General features: G+C 39.0%; 1 protein-coding gene and 1 pseudogene across 1 annotated transcript in view; one reads left to right on the top strand and one right to left on the bottom strand.

The window, feature by feature from the left end:
• CUNH12orf56 (chromosome unknown C12orf56 homolog) overlaps positions 1-21,337 on the top strand; it is a 93,993-nt gene that overhangs the window by 49,938 nt on the left and 22,718 nt on the right. Inside the window, 9 exon segments of the mRNA XM_053661438.1 lie at positions 5,037-5,119; positions 5,122-5,290; positions 5,292-5,343; positions 10,001-10,123; positions 14,604-14,656; positions 15,219-15,286; positions 16,297-16,373; positions 18,953-19,059; positions 19,670-19,756. Of these exon segments, the coding sequence (XP_053517413.1) occupies positions 5,037-5,119; positions 5,122-5,290; positions 5,292-5,343; positions 10,001-10,123; positions 14,604-14,656; positions 15,219-15,286; positions 16,297-16,373; positions 18,953-19,059; positions 19,670-19,756 (819 nt within the window).
• Positions 6,700-8,224, bottom strand: LOC128626854 (RNA-binding protein FUS-like; annotated as a pseudogene).

Raw genomic sequence — 21,337 nt, 5'->3', positions numbered from 1 at the left:
CGGTGGAAGGTATTTTGTATGGGAAGGAACTCTGGGCACAGTCTAGGATTGGGCTGGCCTGGCAGAGGTGCCAATTATTCTTCTCTGTATGTTCTAGAAGGAACCACCTCCAAGGCAGAAACCTGCCATTCTTCCAAAACTGTGAAGCTTTTGAATAAAGACTCCATTCCTTTATCACCAAACCTTGGCCTCTAGAATTTTGCCTAGAAGGTGGTGAAGGGTAGCGGGACCCCAATTGCTCAGTCCAGAACTGCTAGGCCCACACCCTTCAGGGTGGATTTCCATCTGCTTCCGTCTATCTACAGCCTCGACTAATGGATTTAGCTAATGAACATTTAAAAGCAGATTTTCTAATCACGGGGTATGGCATGTAGAGGAATGAGCTTCTAGAGAAATTCAACTGTTTAATAAACAGAAGTAGAGCTGACCAGCTTGGCATCCTTATGCAATAAGAGTGTATTACAATTAATTGTATATTCATTAGCAAAAGAGAAGAAAAAAAACCACACATGAAGGTGAGCCTTACATTTTTTTTCTAAGAAGAAGCATTTCTTGGTAGAAAGTAGAAATAGGGAGTTGTGTTATTCCTCTCTGCATAGTAGATAAACATACAGGCTTTGTAGCCACATTGGCCGCCTTCAAATCCTGACTCAGCCTTGGGCTACTTTATCTTCCCAGGCTTTCCTTCTTATGGGTGGGATGGGGCTCAGAATAGTGCCTCTCCCACAGGGATGACATGTAAGGGCTAAATAATGCATGCACTTAAACAAAGTGCTTACACCGTGTGTGGCACTCAGTGAGTCCTTACCAAGACATAGCTCTTTTGTTACTGCTGGTTATCAGAAGTCAGTCACTGAGCACTAACCTGTTCGACATCCTCAGAATCCTTGCTCAAGCCTTGGGACAGAATGACTTTCCTCTATTCTAAACTTACTAATAACACTATAGTTCTTTAAAAATGTAAATATTGTGGTGCAGTAACTTGGCATGAAGTACCATCTGTATTAGTTTTCTAAGAATTTCTTATGCATTAGTTCTGTTGGAAGACTGAGCCCTGTGTTTATGTAACAAACTATAAGTGTAAGTATTTCGAATCCAGAATGGTTAGACACTCAAGAAAAATGATTCAAGGCCTCCAACAACTGTTCATATAATAAGCTTGTCTTTCTTCCCTTTTCATTTTCATGGGATATATATTTAGGAGCAAAATTGCTTTGTACAGTTTATATATTAATCCACTTGTTGATTTTAGATATTAAAAGAATCTCCTTCCACTTTGTTAGCTACCTATTACCTTTGTCTGTGTGGTGCCTCTTACCAAACAGATTTTTAATTTGGGGGTAATCAGATCAAGGTTTTGATTCTGGTCAAGATGGAGTGAGCACACTTTACCCCACCTCTCCCCCTGAATGTAAAAATCCTGAATAGAATGCATATTACAGTTGATTGTGTAACTAAAAATATAAAAATAAAAAAATCAATGCTCTCCAGAGAATTTAAACAAGGCCTAGAGTCAACAACAGCTATAAATTTTCCTCTAAAATGTTTTAGCTAAGTCACGCGTATTTCAGCGTGTATTGTCATTCAGTTCTGAGTATCTCTGAAAGGTTTTTACTCTTTTCATTAGTCTGATTGTGATGTGGCTGGTATGAGATTCTTTGAGTTTCTCTTGCTTGGGATTCACTGAATTTCTAAAAATGGAAGTTTATGTCTTTTGCCAAATTTGGAGAGTTATTGGGCATTATTTCTTAAAATATTTTTTACGCACTACACTGTTTCTCCTCATTCTAGGACATTGAATACATGAATATTAGACATTTTCATATTGTCATGTAGTCTCCTGATAGTCTGTTCATTTTTTCTTCAATCTTTATTCTCTGTGTTGTTCAGACTGCATAATTTCTATTCATCTGTCCTCCAATTCAGTGGTTCTTTTCCATTGTCATCTCCACTGTGCTTACTGAGACCGTTTAGTGAATTTAAAAAGTTTTGGCTATAGTAATGTATTTTTCCCTCCTAACATCTCCACTCAGACACTGTTTATATCTCTTGTTTCTCTGCTGAGACTTTCTGTCTTTCAATTTGCTTCAAAGGGGCTCCCTCGTATTTATTCAAGCATGATTATAATGGTTACCTTAAGTCTTTGATAAGCCCAAGTCTTTGTTACCTTAGTATTGGTATCTATTAGTCGTCCTTTTTGTTTTTATTCTCACTGGAGGCCACTTTTTTCATTGCTTTTTTAGAGAGAGAGGAAGGGAGAGAGAGAAACATTGATGTGAGAGAGAAGCATCCATTGGTTGCCTCCCATACATGTCCAGACCAGAGATCACACACAATTGGACCAGGGGCTGCTCATGCTGGGACTGGGGACCAAACCTGCAGCCTAGGCACTTGCCCTGACTGGGAATTGAACCTGCAGTCTTTCAGTTATGGGATGCTGCTCCAACCAACTGAGCCCACTGCCAGGGCTTTATTGTCTTTTTCTTCATAAGATAGTGAGATTTTTCTCGCTCTTCAAATGTCAAGAAAGTTTAGAATGCACCTGGGACATTTGAGTATTATGTTATGTGACTCTATGTCACATGACCATGAGGAGTTTGGTACTGGTCTCTGTGAGCCTCTCAGTGATGCTTAGATATCTAAGAATTATTTTCTGGCTTTGAATTCTCCCATAGAGAGTTGATTATATATTACCATTTCTGCTTTAGTACTACCTTCATGGGGAATTTTTTATTAGGAGAGCTCGAATTCTAAATCTTGAGATCTAGGTCATTATGACTTCTTATGAATCATTGTTCTCTATTCTGCTTTTTTCTTATATTTTAACATATTAATCTAATTATCTATTTCAACCTGATAGGTTTTTAGCCCTCAATGAAACAAAATTCTCCATTTTCATATTTAGTGAACTTCTTTCTTATCCTTTTTAAGAATTTCTTAAATAATGACTTTTTTCTAATTCATCATTTTTCTTGATAGAGGCAATATGCTAGCATGTATATGCTTTTCATTCTTAGCTGAACTTGTACCTAACAGTTTTTTTCTGAAACTGTTCAATTCTGCATTTTTGGACTGTGACTCTTAACCTGATGTTTATAGCCTCAAGGAGTGTGTCCTTTGATGCAGAAAGGAAAGGGAGAAAAATGGTGCATACTTTTGATTTTGGAGTTTTCTTTCCCATTTCTCTCATGTTTTTCTCCTTTGTGGCTTTTTTTCTCCCTAGAGATGCATAATCAGCTCATTAGAAAAACACTTGACTTTTAGCAATTCAGTTCTATAAATGTGAAGTTGACACATGCAAATTCAAGGTTCTAGAGCTCTTGTTTAGTAAAGAACTACTCTTTAATCAGACTGGTAATGGAGGGTACTATTGAATTTCAAATGAAGGGCACAGTTTGGTTTTAGGACTTGGCTTGCTTAACTAGTGAGGCTATAAATGGCCATGGCGTTTTCTTTTATGCTACCACAAGGCAATTCTTTTTAGAAACTCTCAAAATGTCCAACACAATAGATTTTTCCCACAACTGAGTAAATAACAGTCCATTTAAGTGAGACTTTCTGTAACTACCTGAAATCATTTTGCTAATTTATCACATGAAACATGCTGTGCCTACTGTGAACATTGTAACATAGTTTCATAATATTATCTCACATAATCTATGCACTGGTTATTTAATTCTCTTCAATTTCCATTGAGAAATTTTAGAAAATATTATCTTCTATTTTCTAAGAATAGAAAAACGGTCACTTTAAAGAGCATTGTAGTATGTGTCATTCGTTTCAGACTAGACATATTCATTTAACTGAAAATCCTAGTGTGAACCTCTTACGTTCTTAGATACTTTTATAACACTGTTACATAATAGAATCCTATGAAGAAACAGGCTATTGTAAGATAACTATGGCTGTTAAAGGGGGGACTTTGACTGGCCTGTGTGTGTGCACCTGTGCACATGCAAAATCAGTGGGTGGGGGAGCTGATGATTGGCACTCAGCACAGTTCATAGCACTATACAGATAATGAGTGAATTTTACACCTGTTTAAAATTAATTTAGGAACTAATAAAAACTAAGTGGCTTTCCATTTTCATGGCAGTTACAATCTTGTAAGAGAGGCAAAGATACTTTTATACAAAATGATAAACCAGCAATTTCAGGCAATATAAGATAATAATAGCTGGCACTTACTGAGTGTTTCCAGTGTTACAAACACACTGCATGTACATTTTCTCATTTAATTCTCACAGAAACTGTATGAGGTTGGTGCTGTTATTGTTTCTATTTTAAAACTAGGAAATTGAGGCTTAGGTCACCCAAAGGCACATAACCACTGAGTGGAACAGCTGGGCCTGGAATTTATATCTAATCATGCTCTGCAACTTCTAGCAGAGCCTCAACAAACTGCTTCCTTGTGCTGCTGAGCAGAAATGGGTGGTGGTCAGCTGGAGAGAACAGGGACGGTAAAAGGCTGATGCTGAAAAAGTTCTGAGGCTCTGGGGATGCTATTAGCAGTATCAGAAGAGTATTAGCAACAGATGAATCAAAACACCATTAAAAATCGCTCTTTGTATCTCCATATGAATTGTTTTCTCTTTATAGGCTCCATTGGAAATGCACAAGGAAGGTCGGAAAATCAGGTTTCAGAACTAGAAGGAAAAGTCTGGGCCTCGTGCAGGACAGGCACAATACTTTAGGTATAAAGCATTTCTTTAAATGGCTTTGTGTAGAATTTTATTTCTGAAAACAGAAAAGTATACTGCAGAACTGTGCCATAAATTGCCTAGGTCAGTGAGCAAGCAAGTGAGATTAAATTACTCCCTTCTCTTAACAAGTTTCCCTCTTATGTGAAAACATTTACTTTCAGAGTCTTAAACTGCTCCAGTTGGGCCACTGGCTTCTTTGCGTTCCTTCCTGTTACATCCTGAGTATCATGGTTCATGCTAACTGCCGCCCGACAGGAAGCACCAACGGAGCAGCACGCTGTCCAGGGATCCAGCTCTCTGTCCTCCCTCAGGTCTGTCTGTTCCTGGCCATAGTGCCTTTCGACCCTTAGCCGCCCCCTCCAGGAGGAGCTGTCCGCCCACACCAGCCAAGGGCGAGGCTATCAGCGTTCCATCTTGCGCAGCACAAAAGAACCCCAGGGACTTCCAGATCACAAAGACTCTGTAAATGAAATCCCTTTCAAGTGCAATGGGAACGGAAGTGAGTGTTACTTAGGAAATTCCTTCCTGGCGTCCCCTTTACAAAGCAACCCAAACCTACAGAAAAAAGAATCAGAACTTCATTTGTACACTGTCATCAATATTTCTGCACTTAAAAAGCTCATGAAACAATTACATTATAGTAAGTTGTCCTCGTAAGTTAACCTTGACTTGAGTATTGTTTTTTAGGGTAGCCTTCCCTGTTCTACCTTCCCATTTTTGAAATTTAGCCTTGGAATTTAATAACACAGTGAAAGGTAAAATGCCCTGCACAATTAAGGAGGTGGTTCTATTCAGTTACTGCAACAGGGAAGATGCTCATTGGTGAGAAGTGTCTGCCCACAGAGAAGGAGGTGGTCCTGGGTTGTACAGAGCAGGGGGTCATCAGTGAGTCCCGTGAGAGTCACCAGGAAGGAGACTGGTCTTAACCCTGAGGTATCTGTGAGCAGGGGGGGCTTGTGCAGTTAGCTGGGGTGATTTCTCAACCATTTTTGCTTTCAGAGAGCACAAGAGCTCAGATAAAGTTCAACATTGTCAATATGTTTCCGTGTTTTTTAGCTGTGCTACTGAAAGTAGGTTGATGGGAGTCACTGCTATAGGATCCGATAATTGTACAGAAACCACCTAGTCATGTTCCTTCTAAATGAGGAAACTGAAGCACAACCATTGTAAGAGACTTACTCAGGTTTTGGGGGCATAGTCAGAACTCCTGTGCAGGAGTCTTGTTTATTACAGCAGGCTCAGTTTAAAAATAAGCAATTTATTCAAAAGGTAATATGATCCTTTTCAGTTATTTTTAGTGATACATAGTTTTTATTATCGATCTTTTAAACATAAGAATGTTAAGAAATATCAAAGCCTGTTTTCACTCTGAAGAAACTGGGAAGCAGGGTTTTTTTTTTATAAATGGCTAAAAATTGTGAGATTGTAAGACAATTCTATTTCTTCTCACAGTGCAGTTAGAATGTTTAAATTAAATGTTAAATATTTAAAATTTCTCTCTAAAATTTTAAACAGCTTTCTCCAAATTAAGAATGTAAATGAGTCATAGAAGGCAAACCCTTGTCTGTTAAAAGAAGGCTTCACATGTTCTAAGAGAAAAACCAAAACTTAATTGACTTTAAAAAATGTATCTAAATATTTCAAAATAACTGTTTGTACTTCCTTGAACTAACTCTAAGTTTTAAATACAGCTTTTCAATTCCACAGCAGAGGCATGGTTGGGGCAAGTCAGAAAGACCACTCATAGTCCTTCTGATAATAAAAACTATAACAATAACATGTACTGTTATTATTCATTAGGAAATGTCTGATGTGGTTTTTTTCTTTTGTTTTCTTTCTTTTCTTTTTTTAACTAAAATGATGGTTTTTAATGGAAACCAGAGACATGGTCACAATTACATAGTCCAGTGCAAAACACCTATGTATGACCAGGAGCTGGAAGGTCACAAAATAATGAGGGCAACACTGGATACAGAAGAAAAGCTGTTGCGGAACCTCAGGAGGCAGGCCGCCATGGCCTCTCCCTGCATTCCCGTCTGTGGTCACCCATCTTGCCAGGACCAAAGCCACCTCTGTCCTCACCACCCCAGGCCCCTCAGAAACCCCCACGGTCCCTGCCTCAGCCTTGGTAGCTACCCCAAACATAGCCCCCTCTGCCACCACGATGATCATCTCCTTAGTTACCCCCACATTTGAGAGCCTCCCAGTGCCCTTCCTGGGCCATCTGGTTGAGGGCCCTTACACTGGTTGCATTCATTCCTTCAAGAGAAGTTCATATTCCCACATGCAGGATTAGGACACATCCGGTCCCCAGCTTGCCTCAGTCCCCCCCGCCACCACCTCCACTGGGGAGTCCTCCCTAGATACCACCACCTCCACAGCCTCCACAGCCCATGGGCTCTCCTTGCCCTTAGCCTCCATGATCATTGCCACCGCTCCGATTGGAATCTGCTCGCCAACTAGCAAATACAGCTTTGATAGGATTGCCAGAGAATCCTTTATCACCAAACCAGTCAACAGCTGCTTTAGCAGAAGGTGAGTCATGAAAGGGTACCGCTGCCTCTCCCTTCAGCTTCCCTGTCTGTGTACAATGAATTATGGGCTCCCCTGTTTTTGTGTTTGTCTTAATGATACCAATCTGCTTGAAGCAACCAGCCTCAGGCTCAACTGCAATGTTCTCACCCAGGCCTTGCATGAAGATGGTGTTGTTTGAATTATACTGTTCAGAGTCATGTCAGGATCCTTGCTCCCAAGGGCCACTAGTTATATTGAAGCCACTACCATCCCTTCTACCCATGCCACCTCTGCCTCCATGGCCACCTCCACGATCTCTGGGTTCATAGCCACTGGTGCTGTGTGGTTGTAATCACCATCACAGCCCTGGCCTCATCCCCCATGTTCCTGCTGGCTACCCCTACAGCCACTGTCACCACCACCTCTGGGTCCTGATTGCTATAACCACCGCCACTGCTGCCACCACTCACTGGGACTGATCTTGGCCACAGTACCCTCCACCGCCCTGTCTGCTACCTCCACTGCTGCAGTTGTTCCTGCTCTGCTGTCCACAGCCCCGAGAAGGACTGCAGGAGCTTTGCTGCTGTCTACAGCTATGCTGCTGTCCGCCACAGCCAGACTGCTGACAAAGCCCCCATTCAGGCTGCCTGCGGTGGCTGCACTGAGAACTGTATCTTCCCGAGCTGCTGCTAGGAGCGGGCTGCTGGCCACAGACGGCCAGGGTAGGACTGCTACCCACAAGATGACTGAGAACTTGGGTCACTGCCAGAGCCAGCAGTTGAGCTCTATCCTCCGGAATGGAGTGAGTGCCATAGCTGTTCTGGGTCTGTCCATAAGAACAATGGTAGGTGCTCTGGCCACAGCCTGAGTGTCCCCTGACTGGCTGTAGCCTCCATAACTCTGCTGTCCACGGGGCTGATTGCTCTTCCAGGAATAACGCTGCCCAGGTTGGGTGGGGTAGGCCCCCAGCTTTGGGTTGCTTGTTGGGTATAGTCGTTTAAGGCCATGTTGGCGCACACACCTGACGCTTTCCGTATATTAACTCATTTGATCTGCACAGCAACCCAATGAGTAAGGCTGCTATTCTCCTTTTATAGATAAGAACATTAAGACACTGAGAAATTAAAGGTTTTATATGCAAGCTCACACAACCAGTCTAGAGCTGGGATTTGAACCCAGACAGTCTGATTCTTTTTCTTCCTTTGATTATCAAAATAAATGTGGGTGGAAGTTTATTACTTGGTACTATAATATAATATTAAAAATAGTGTTCCTATCTTTGAAAGATGGAAAATGAGTAAGCAGATATTTCATATATAAATGACAAGTTGGGTTAGCATTCATTTTTGTAAGAATAAAATATTAATTCAATATAAACATTGAAAAGTTCTAACTTTTTATGACATTGTTGAATTTTTTTCACCAGGCTGGCCTCCTTTGGCTAGTTTTAGTGATGTCTTCATAAGTTTTAGGAAATTGGGGGAAAAAATCAAACTGGTCAGATTTATCTTAGTTAACTGATCTCTTGTGCCTTGAGATCTGGAATGATCTTCCACACTGAGGCAGGGAAGTGCTCCTGGGAAAAGGAATTGGACATTTTCACTCTCCCTATATTTTCAGTTAAAATTAACCTAAATTATCCAATTAGAAACAAACACTCATGGATTTTAAGGGTTTCCAAAGAGCTGAGTCTCCTTCAGTAACCAGTTTTATTTGTAACTTTTGCCAAACTAATCACATCTAGGTTATTTGGCATTTCCAATTCTACAAAGATTAAATGTGTCAATTCTTTGTCCTGTTATACTATGAAGATTGCTCCTAAAAAGTTAAAGAACTAAAAGATCCCAAATTAAAATTCTAGATTCAAGGCAAGCATAAACATTTGGAGAAGGGGAAAAAGGCAGCTTTTTTTCCCTTCTAACTTAGAGCAACGACAAAGTAGTGAGAAAAAGCACGTATTCCCCCCCCCCCCCGCCCACTCACCCACCATCCTACCCTGTTAAGGAATATGGTAGGAGGTAAGCTTGTTTGGAACAGAAAATCAGCAACGTTTCAGAAATTTCTTCACAAATGATCTGTGTGTCTGTCAAGCCTCTACATAAATAACAGATTACTTAGAGAACTTGCTGAACACCACGTTACCTTCTATTTTGAGGACCCAGAATGAATGCGGGATGGGAACACTAAAGCTTTGAGGAAAAAATAACCTCATTAATGGGGGAGTAGTTAAATGACTGGATAACTACTGTTATGCTCTGGAATTCTGGGAAATCATGAAAAAGATTGAAGTAAATCTATCGACACAGATACAAAAACTGTCTATCATGTATTAAGTGGAAAAACATTCCAGCTTAATATATGTGATATGACTTAGCCAGTATTAAATACAGTAGAAAAGATATCATCTAATATTTAAATGTTATAAACATATGTGTTGTAATCAGTATGTATACCTGGAAGGATATAAACCAAACTGATAACAGCAAGGGACTCTGAATAGCAGGATAGAAGGAGCAGAGGGAGACTGGGAACTTTTACTTTATACATTTCTGTGCTGTTTGAGTTTGACAATTTTATTTTTTAATAGTTTTAAACATAAAGCTATTAAAATTATATAAGGAAAAAATTCCCTCTGGTATTATCAAACACTGGAATGAGTTATATAAACAAATCATGCACCATAGAAGGCATTAAAGAATAGATCTATGATAATAACTAATAGTAGGGGGAATTGAATTTCAGTACACAAAAATTCTAACTATTTCCACTTTTCCCTCTTTCAGAAAGCTACTCTTTCACAAGATCCCCTATATGTCAGATCTCCTATATGTCCTGTCCTCTCTAGCCCATTCTCCACTACAACTGAGGGTTCTTTCCGAAACACAGGATCTGATCACATAGCACAGGTCTGACCATGTGGCCCCCTTTACAGCCTTTGAATGGTTCCCCAGCCCTTAGGAGGAGGTTCTAAACTCTTTAACAGCTTACACAGATCTTCCTCACGTCTTTTCACTTTTTCTATCCTCAACTATTGTAAACTCCCCACTCCTGCCTTATACTTCCTATCCAAATAAACTCCCTGTTCTCAGAAAGCTCCCTGTTCATTTTTCCTCTGGGCCCTAACATGCTGGCCCTTATTCTAGAACCCTACTTTCTACTCCTCTTCCCCTTCATGAATTAACTTTAACTCAGCAAGTATTGGCTTACTATCCCTTTCTCTAAAAATAATTTCTCAAAACTAAGTTTAAGAGGGGCCTCTCCATAACATCCTGTGCTTATACGTCATGTAACACCAGTCTGTATTGGGATTGCTGATTTGAGTATGTGTCGTTCTGTTATGCAGTGTGCTTCTTAAGGGCAGGGGCTTGGTCACTAGCACATAGCGGCTGCCAATAAGCCTTTATAGAATGAATGAATGAATGATATAGAATAGAGGTAAAGGACAGATCATAAAGGGCTTTAGGGCTAAAGAGTTTGGATTTTATCCAGATTTTGTAGTTCTAGTAGGTTGTTGTCACAGTCAGCCTTATACTGAAGCAGTTACTTGTGATGAGACTATCTTTTCAGGTAATCATGAGCCCCTGGGAAGCAAACCATACCTCTTATTAATTTTTGTATTTTTCTTACGTAAAACAGTGGTCTGCACATAGCAAGCATTCAGTGAATTGATGGCATCAACCATTTTGATACTAAGTTTAAGTTATGGTCCAGTTTTAAAAGGTTGTATATTGGGAGTCATGTGAATGAGTTAAAAGTGAGGTCGTTTTAAAAGATGCACATTCATTTCCCACTAAAAAAACCAAAGCTCCTGACAGAAATGACTGACTCTGGATCTGGAGCAGAAAGCACACAACATGAGTCTGAAACAGTGTGTGCCAGAATGCAAAGTGTAATGGGCTCTCGAAGCACAGGAGCCTACACAAAGGCTCTTAATAGCCAAAGATGGAACACTCGAGTATCAGAAAAAAATAATGAATGAGATGGTTGAAACACAATAAGTAGATAAAAATTTAGAAGTATCTAATGATGGACCGTAGAGAAAAAGTCCTCCCTGCACTTCCACACAGAAAGAGATAAAAATGTATTGAACTCCATTACTCTACAAATTAGCAAACGAATGGGAAGAATTAAGCATTTATCCTGCCTTTCCTGCATGAGTTGTAATTAGTTCAGAGTAACCAAGCAGCACAACTTAATGAGGGAAAATTCCATTTTACAGAATTCTAGCTAATGAATATGGAAGGTTTAAGATAATGAGAAGGTTACCATTTTTGCAACTCCTAACCAAATGATGGATTCATGCATCAATCCTCAAGAGATGAAACCATCCGACAGAAAGATGAAGCAGAACTTCAAGTGAAGGGATTAGTTTGTAAATGACTAAACTCATCGATCATCACTAGTGTCGCCGAAGTGGGACAGCCAGATTTTTGTGCCTTTCGATTTGATGTAATATGAAACGCACAGCACCACTTACCAAGTATCTTTGTTAAAACAATTAAATCTGAACCTGACTTGAAACTGTGGGTATGTCAGCCTTAAAAAGGAATGAGATTCTGACACATGTGACAACATGGATGAATCTTGAAGAAATGATGCTAACTGAAAGAAGCCAGGCATACATAAAAAGGCAAATGTTGCAGATGCTACCTATACGAGGCAGCTAGAACAGGCAAAGCCATAGAAACACAAAGTAGAATTGAGGTTACCATGGGGGAGGCGGGAGGGGGAGTTACTGTTTAATGGGTAAAGAGTTTCTGTTCAGGAAGAGGAAAAAGTTCTGGAATTTGATAGTGATGGTTGCACAACATTATGAATGGACCTAATGCCAGGAATTGTACACCTAAAAATGATTAAAATGGTATATTTTGTATTAGGTATATATTATGTCCATTTTTAAAAAGATAGGCATGTGTGTAAGGAAATTGATAAAACATGACCAGCCAAATGTTGAAAATTATTGAAGCTAGGTGATGGGTATGTAGGGTTTCTTTTTACAATTTTCTTAATTTTTATGTATGTTTGAAAATTTCTATAATAAAATTTTTAAAAGACTTAGGAAACATAACAAGCAAATATAGTAAGTATCTTATTTATTATCTTAATTTTAACAAACTGAATATAAAGATATTTTTAAGGCAATAGAAGACATTTGAATGTGGACTGGGTATTAGACAGTACCAAAGAATTACTGATAATTGTGTTGGGTGTGATAATCATGTCTTTGTAAGAAAATGTTTGTTTTATTTTGATACGTAGGGGTTAAATAACAATGTTTGTGATTTCTTGCTTTAAAAGTATGGTAACTGAGATAGCTTAGAATTTCTGTGTGTTTCCATATATCATTCTAAAAGAGTTTTAATTTTGGTGTTTAAAGTGATTTTTAAGCTAATTATATAATAAAATAGGCTCTAACTTTGTATACATGTGGCTTGAAATTTACACCTGAAGGCAAGAGGGAGAGTCCAGCCAATGTCTTTCTACAGAAAAAGCGTACTTCTTGCAGAGTTCATTCCTGAAGGCAGCGCAGTGAAAATGCAGAAACTTAACATGAACTCTCAGGGACACAGTGTATGCACAGGACACACAAGGAATGGTCTTCACCTGCAAGGCACCTTCCGTTTAAAAGAAGTAAATATTCTTTGGGTTTTCAAATGGGAACTCTGTCACAAAGGTGCATTCTGTAACCCAACCATGTGCACACGCACACAGTGCATCCGAGAGAACGTAGGAAAGCCTTTTCCAGTTACAAAGCATGATACGACTTTAAGATATTATTTTATAAAATGTCAGGGTAAAAAATGAAAAAGTATAGGCAAAACAGAGCTTATCATTAGATCAAAAATCCTTTTTTTTTTTGCCACATTATCTGGATGGTGTTTTCTAGCTGATGAAAATGTAGAATATCTGTTAACATGAATATGATTTTTCCTTATTCCTCAATTGAAATTAATGGAGTCTTCTGGCACTGACTACTTAAATCAGTCAAGGAAAGTTTGTCATCTACATAAAGCAAAAATAATCTAAATGTTCAAAGAAACTGTGACTATATTTAACTTCTCTGTAGAAATGTAGACTCCTGAATCGACTTTGAACTAATAATGTATATGAGACCTCAACTTATATATGAATTGATTTTTAGCATGAAGTATTACTGTGTGTTTTCTTATTAAATTTGTTTTGGCCTTGTAAAGAAAAAATAGTTTAGTATTATGCTTATTATCACAGGTGCCAAAGGATAAAAAATTTATTTCTAACCATCTTAGCAAATTGCTGACTCTTCTTATTGGGAAAGACTAGAAAACAAATTTCAATATAATTCTGCTGATATTGTAATTTTTTTTGAGTTTTTGCTTTTCTAAGTTATTTTGTTTGTGAAAACTACATTTCTGCTGTTTTTGAAGTTAACAAGGAATAGAGGAACTTTATAGCTATTTTTAAAATGCAATGTGGTGGTAATTAGAAGTGGATATATAGGAAAGTGGGATATCAAAGTTTGTTCCTACTTTATTTAGACACTATTTATTAAGCACTGTGTTACGCACATATGGTAATTAAAGTATCAAGACAGTGCAATGGGACAGGCGCTATCATCATCCCCATGTTATAGGTTAGGAAAGTGAGGCAGAGACCAGGTAACTTACATGTGGTTATTACCAGACGGAGTAGGGGCAGATCCAGGGTTCTGATTAGCCTATCTGATCCACACCCCTATGCTTATAATCATGTTCTTCTGCCTGTATAATTGCTACCACTGAATTTTTAATGATTATTTCTCTTCCCATGTCTTTACTAGAAAACAGACTGTTTTAGGAAGTCTGAATATTTTTCTTTTCCTTTTTGTCTTTTTAAAAAAGATTTTATTTATTTATTTTTAGGCAGAAGGGAAGGGAGGGAGAAGAGAGGGAGAGAAACATCAGTGTGTGGTTGCTTCTCATGGGTTCTCTACTGGGGACCTGGCCCACAACCGAGGCATGTGCCCTGACTGGGAATGGAACCAGGGACCCTTTGGTTTGCAGGCTGGCACTTAATTTACTGATTGAGTAAACCAGTACTCAATCCAGGGCTGATTTTTTTTTCTTAATAAGATAGTCTTATTGATTGGATAAGGTAGAACATCTTAGTTTTTTCTTTCTTTTTTTTTTTAATGGAGGGGGGCAGTGGGCAAGAACCAAGACTCCATATATACAGCTGGTTTCAAGATTTGTGAAGTAAGTGGTAAAAATATTTTTAATTCCATTCAGAAATTCTAGGAAGTTTCCATTAACCTGCACAGAGCATGAAACATCTCTTCTACCATTACTTTGCACTCCGCTTTTCTGAATTACTAGTTGTGTGAACTTGGACAGATTACTTAGCCTTTCTGACATTTTATATGTGCAATAGTACAATAACTCCCAGCTCAGCCCCTTACTGGTGAATGAGCCAGTGCATGAAAAGTACCCCATTTGGGAAAACATGATGGACTTAGAGGGTAGTACACTAAGTGAAATAAGACAGGCAGAGAAAGACGGATACTATATGACATCACTTATATATAAAATCTAAAGAACAAAATAAATGAACAAACAGGACAGAAATAGGCTCACAGAACAACTGATGGTTGCCAGATGGGAGGGGGTAGAGGTGCTGTGTGGAAACAGTGAAGGGATTAAGCAGTACAAAGTGGTAGCCACAAAATAGTCACAGAGATATAAAGTACAGCATAGGGAAAATCGTCAATAATATTGTATAACTATGTATGGTGCCAGGCACTAGACTTATCAGAAAGATCACTTCGTAAATTATATAAATGTCTAATCACTATGTTGTATATCTGAAAATAATATAAAATAATACTGAATGTCAGCTGTAATTGAAAAATAAAATAAAATATTTAAACAGGAAAAAGAACCATATTAAAATTCCATTAGTAACAGTTTTACATACCTGTTAATAATTGTTGATACTCCTCAACTGCTATCGCTTATGATTTTTACATGTTTTCTTCTGCTTCTGTAGATCTGAGGAGAAAATTAAGCATTTCAGTCAACTTAAATCTGAACTTTTTCTTAAAGACAATACTTTGAGGAAGATACTTTATTTATTTTATTTTTTTAAATTTTATTTAGTTATTTTTTAAGTACAGTTTTTTTTGTCTGTTTCTCCCATCCCAGCCCCCCCTGCCCCATCTCCCCCCCTCCGTCCCATCCCCCCCCCAGTTCTCATCCCTGTGTCTTTCATACCTGTTCCCCAAATCCCTCCCCATTTTTCCCCTTAAATTCCCTTCCCTCTCCCCTCTGGTCGCTGCCCACTTGTTCTCTATTTCAGTGTCTTTGTTTTTATTCTGTTTGCTTGTTTGTTTTGTTGTTTAGCTTCCTGTTAAAGGTGAGATCATATGGTATTTGTCTTTCAATGCCTGGCCTATTTCACCCAGCATAATGCTTTCCATGTTGTTGCAAAGGGTAGGAGCTCCTTCTTTCTCTCTGCTGCATAGAATTCCATTGTGTATATGTACCACAGTTTTTTGATCCATTCATTTATTGACAGGCACCTAGGTTGCTTCCAACTCTTGGCTATTGTAAATTGTGCTGCTATGAACATTGTGGTGCATAGGTTCTTTGAAATTGATGTTTTAGGATTCTTAGGATATAATCCTAGCAGTGGAATTGCTGGGTCAAAAGGCAGTTACATTTTTAGTTTTCTGAGAAAATTCCATACTGTTTTCCATAATGGTTGTACCAGTCTGCAATCCCACCAACAGTGAACTAAGGACCCCTTTTCCCCACAACCTCTCCAACATTTGTTGTTGGTTGCTTTGTTTATGATGGCCATCCTGACTGGTGTAAAGTGGTATCTCATTGTGGTTTTAATTTGCATCTCTCTGATAGCTAACGATATTGAGCATCTCTTCATGTGTCTCTGGATATTCTGTATGTCCTCTTTAGAGAAGTGTCTGTTCAAGTCCTTTTCCCACTTTTTAATTGGGTTAGATGTCTCCCTAGAGTGGAGTCGTGTAAGTTCTATGTATATTTTGGAGATTAAACCTTTGTCTGAGGTATCATTGGCAAATATGTTTTCCCATACAGTTGGTTGTCTTGGAAGATACTTTATTTAATTATGGAACTTAAAGTAGCATCCCAGAAAAACTTTATTTTGAAAAGGATTTTGTGGAAAGTATGTGGAAAGTATTTTTAACCTTTTAAAACTTGTTTCACCTGTTATTGAAGGCAGCACATTCAAGGATAAAGTAAAATGCTATATAAATAAATATCATCTTTGTGTTTTGATGCTGTATTTTACAATGTTGATTAAATTTAATGCAATTGTGTCAACGCATGAGATGTTGTGATGTGATCAGTATGTGTATGTGTGTGTATATGTGTTGGGATGGGGGCAGGAGGTAGAGAAGAGAGGAGAGTGGTAGCAAAGATAGTAGCTCACATGGTTTGGGTTCACAGAGTCAAAGAAGAGAGGTACCCTGGCTGGTATGGCTCAGTGGATTGAGTGCTTGCCTGTGAACCAAACGGTCACAGCTTTGATTCCCAGTTAGGGTACAGGCCTGGGCAGCAAGCCAGGTCCCCAGTAGGGGGTGCATAAGGGGCAACTACACATTTGATGTTTTTCTCTTTCCCCCTCCCTTCACCTCTCTAAAAAATAATAATACATTTTTTTAAAAGAAAAGGGTTAAATAAGAGGGGGATCTTCTGGCATGCAAGACATGAGTATAGACAGTTGGATGACAAAGTGGATTTGAAAAAGTTTTACCTGTAGGCCCCCATACAATAAAAATGTATTGTACCTAGAAAGAATGACTTTTTAGTACAGGACTGCTATTTTTTAAAAAGGTGAGCCCTGGAGAGTCAGCACAACCTCGTTCTCACTCAGTGAGTTACAGGCTTACCCTGTAAGACTTCCCTAGTTTCATTTGTGGTTTCAGGTGAAAGGTATTGAGAAGCCCAGGTGGTGCTGGTGCTGGTGAGGCTAATTCTGGCCAGTGGTCTCATACATGGTTGTCATGATTTTATTGAGTACTTGTGCAGTGCACGGCCTCCCCAGCCATACAGGACAGTCCTGGCCATTTCTTAGATTCTAAGTGTTTCACATGTAGGATGACCAACTGTCCTAGCTGACCGTCCCACTCAGGGTTTACCTATCTATCACCCAGAAGGTTACCTTGGGCCCTCTGGTCCGTTCCTCCACCCCAGTCCTCAGGCAACTGCTGTGCTCTCCATCGCTGTAGGAGCCTTGCCTGTCCTAGGATTCCACTTACATGAACTTGCACACTCTGGACTCTTTTGTGTCTGGCATCTTTTGGCATAATACTTTTGAGATTCTTTCATGTTGTTGCAGGCAGGTGGGAGATATTTTATGAGACAAAATTCTAATACCAGTGAGCATAACAACTGATCTTCATTAAGACTTGTAATGTGCTAAGTACTATTCAGGCTTTATAAATGCTATGATTTTTAATCCTAAAATCAATTCCACGAAGGGATATTATTAAGCCCATAGTAGAGATGAAGAAGCTGAGTCACGGAGTACATAAGTAGTTTGCCAAATGTCATACAGCTAATCAGTAGCAGAGCTGGGACTTGAACTCAGGAAGCTAGCTCCAGAGTCAGTGTGTAAAACCACCACACTATGCTAATTTATGAGGTCTCTGGGTAAGCTCAAGCAGTTCTTATGGGCCCGGTGTACATCTTGCTCCTCCCCTGCTTTTCCCTCTCTTCACCTGCCATCCTCAGCCTCTTCTCATGCCCTGGGGCACACATATCCCTGTCTAAACAAAGAATCTAAGTTGTCACTATTTTAAAAAGTTCTAGGGGAAAAATGAATAATAGTGGAATAGAAAAGAGAAGCAATTACATTATATTTCTCATTAGTACCGGCTTGTCTGATTTCATGGCCTAGTGCTCATTTTCATGCTTGATTTACCTTATGAGACTCGACAGGAATACAAAACCTTGGTTCCCCACTCTTAAGTCAGTGTTTATTTTGAAGAAAGGGCAATGTGCATTGCCACTGTATTACAGAAGTGTTACTATCATTCTGCACCACCTTCAGAGGCTACACTGGTGCTGTCCATTTACTTTTGTAATAGTAAAGATTTTTAAATGAGAGTTTATCTGGTCTTGATTTCATTATATATCCACAAAGTCCAAACTACTTTGGAAAGGCAGGAATTGTAGTAGCCCTGTTTAATGTATTCTTCCAAGGCAACTGAATGACTTGCCTAAGATTATACACCTGCTGATGGATAATCTTCATTCAGTATTAATGACTGAGGCGTGCCTAGAAGGCATCTCCCAATCTCACTCTCTAGATCTTGGCTCTTGCCCTGTTCACCAGGACTGTGGTCTCCTGATTGTAAGTAAAAGTATGTTTTCAATTTGGGTTATGCTAGTATTTTTTTAAAGACTTTTATTTATTTATCTTTAGAGGGGAAGGGAAGGAGAGAGGGAGAGAAACATCAATGTATGGTTGCCTCCCGTGAGTCCCCCTGCTGGGAACTGGCCTGCAACCCAGGCATGTGCCCTGACTGGGAATCAAAGCACCACCATGTGGTTCGCAGGCCCATGCTCAATCCACTGAGCTACGCCAGCCAGGGCATGGGTTATGCTAGTATTAATGAGAGATATTTAAATCATTTCCTTGTCAAAGAAGAAATTATTTCTTTTTATTTTACTATGTAAGCATAGAGAGTTTTGCCAACAGACCCTTAAGTTCGTCTTCTTCCCTGCTTGCTTTCACAGACCAGTGACCTTTTCTATTTCCTAGTGAACAAACTTAATGAGTACCTGCCAGAGTCTACAGATAGGAATGCACTTCAAAATAAAAGCCAAAGAGCTGATGAGCTGGTGTAAGTACTAACTGGATAACCATAGATATTTTTTTCCCTGTGGTGTTAAAGATAAATAGAAGGCACTAGACAAAATATATACTGCTTTAATGATTAATGGTGCTTCAAGTTTCCTTCACATAGATTTTTAAAAATAGTATTCATTTTGTTCTAATTTTGAAAGAAAGACTGCACAAGAAACTAGAAATATTGTCTGTCCTAACGGGGAAAAATGGGGTGTCTGGAGGAAAGACCATTTTTATTGTTTTTTCTTTATTGCCTTTGGAATTTTGAGCCAAATATTACCTACTTGAAAAAGTGAAAATTACTTTTAAAAAGTAGTGCATGATTATTGTAAAAACTTTGGGAAAAATATAAGTACAAAAAACAATATGAAAATGACTTTTAATCCTGACATCCATTCAACAAATATTTCTGAGTGCTTACTGCATAATGCTCACAAGCTAGGCACTCCACCAATGCTGGCAATTTGATATACAGAATTTCCTTCCTGTACTTTTCTCTACATAGATATCTGAGTGAAATTCTATTAAGAATTACTGACTTTGGAGAATTCTGAACTGGTACTGAAGTCATGCATTTTCATGCTTTCTGTTTGTTTGTTTTCTAGGGTATGCATTGAAATCATACAGGCCCTGAGACTGATGTTCAGAGAAACCGAAACTGAGTCATCACATCTGAACACACTGGACTCTAAGTAAGGTCTATTAGAAAATAGAAAATATTGGGACCTTGTAGTTGCAGCCTATTAACTACTCTGTTGAGTGTCTTCCAAAACTCATAGTTTTTGAAAATCTCTGTTTCTATCTCCTTGTAAGTATATTAAATTCTTTTGTCTCTCCACCTCCCTCTGTGATAAACAGATTAACTGGCACATAGTGAGTTCTATCTCTCTGGATATTGAGGACACAAAGATTTTCTTAGCATAATTTTATCTTTTGTTATTGTCTGATGAACTTTTTCAAGTTCACTGACCCATGACACATTAAACACCAGAGGGGTTCTCTACTAGAATTTTCTAAAGTACTGTATATCCACTGTAGGGTGAGTAGAGGCAGTTGGCTTGCTCACCCAGGTGTCTGGGTAACTAAGGGGAGCAGTGTTCCCCTAGCCTTGCAGGGGCCTGATAACTAGTGTCCTCATAGCCTTGAGACTGGGTCCAATAAACTGTCCCTATAACATAAAGTGGGCTCGCATGCACAGAACTATGTTATGTTTTGTAATGTTCTAGCAGTTTTCTGGCTTTGTTCCCCTCTAGTACTTAAACAGGTAGGGACTCCCTGCTGGGGGCAATGGTAATGAGAGACACACAAGGGGACAGGTGCCACAATGGGTGCCACACTGGGGAGCAGGGGCCACGACATGAGACATGCAGATAGATGTACAGCTTGCAGCGTACAGGGCTCACCCACCCATGAATAAAGGCATGCCAGACAGCCCAACAGCTCTGTGAATGCTTTTCCATCTGCACAAATACCAAGAACCTGCCTGGCTTTGAAGGGTGGCAGCACATCCACCAATAGAAAAATTACATTGCAAAGGCACAAATTATAATAGCTGCATTTAATACATAATAATGTGACCTTGAGTGAATGATGCAGGAGGGTTTATTAACATATAGCATAAGCTGCTGTAATAAAGACTCTAAAATATGTGGCCCAAAGAAGATAGAAATTTAAATCTATCACATAACAGTTGAGAGTAGATAGTCAACCTTTCCTCCACAGGATTAGCCAGAGACCTACATTCTTTCTCTTTTGTTGCTCTGCCATTTTCCCTCAGGCTATCTTTGACCTTATGATTAAAACTGGCTTACCTACTGACTTCATTACATCCTATGGGAAGCAGTGAGAGGTGTGGAGGGAAAACAAATTTCTTTTTAAAAAAAGCAGGGCATAACAGAATTTTGCTTATGTTCTAATGGTGAGAGCTTCAGGCATGTGGCCATAGCTAGCTGCAAGAGAAGCTGGAAAATATGTCTGTAGTTGCATGGTTATGTGCCTAAATAAACTTTGGATGGTGATGGGGACATCTGTAAATAAAAAAAAGAGCGCAGGAGTATATAATAAGGGGATAATAACATTGTTTGTCACAGAAGGTATGTGTTTGCATGTTTTGCATATTATCTGCTTGTCCCTTTATAGTAAGCATTTTTGGCTTTTCAGGCCCTATAGTCTGTTACAATTACTCATTTCTGTCACTGTAGCACAAAAGCAGCAATAGACAATACATAAATGAATGCGCACAGTTGTGTTCCAATAAAACTTTATTTACAAAA

The sequence above is a fragment of the Artibeus jamaicensis genome, unplaced genomic scaffold, assembly GCF_021234435.1.
Source record: "Artibeus jamaicensis isolate MK-2021 breed Jamaican fruit bat unplaced genomic scaffold, CSHL_Jam_final contig_233, whole genome shotgun sequence".
Lineage (NCBI taxonomy): Eukaryota > Metazoa > Chordata > Mammalia > Chiroptera > Phyllostomidae > Artibeus > Artibeus jamaicensis.
The sequence above is the reverse complement of the archived record's forward strand: the minus strand, read 5'-3'. Positions and strand labels throughout refer to the sequence as shown.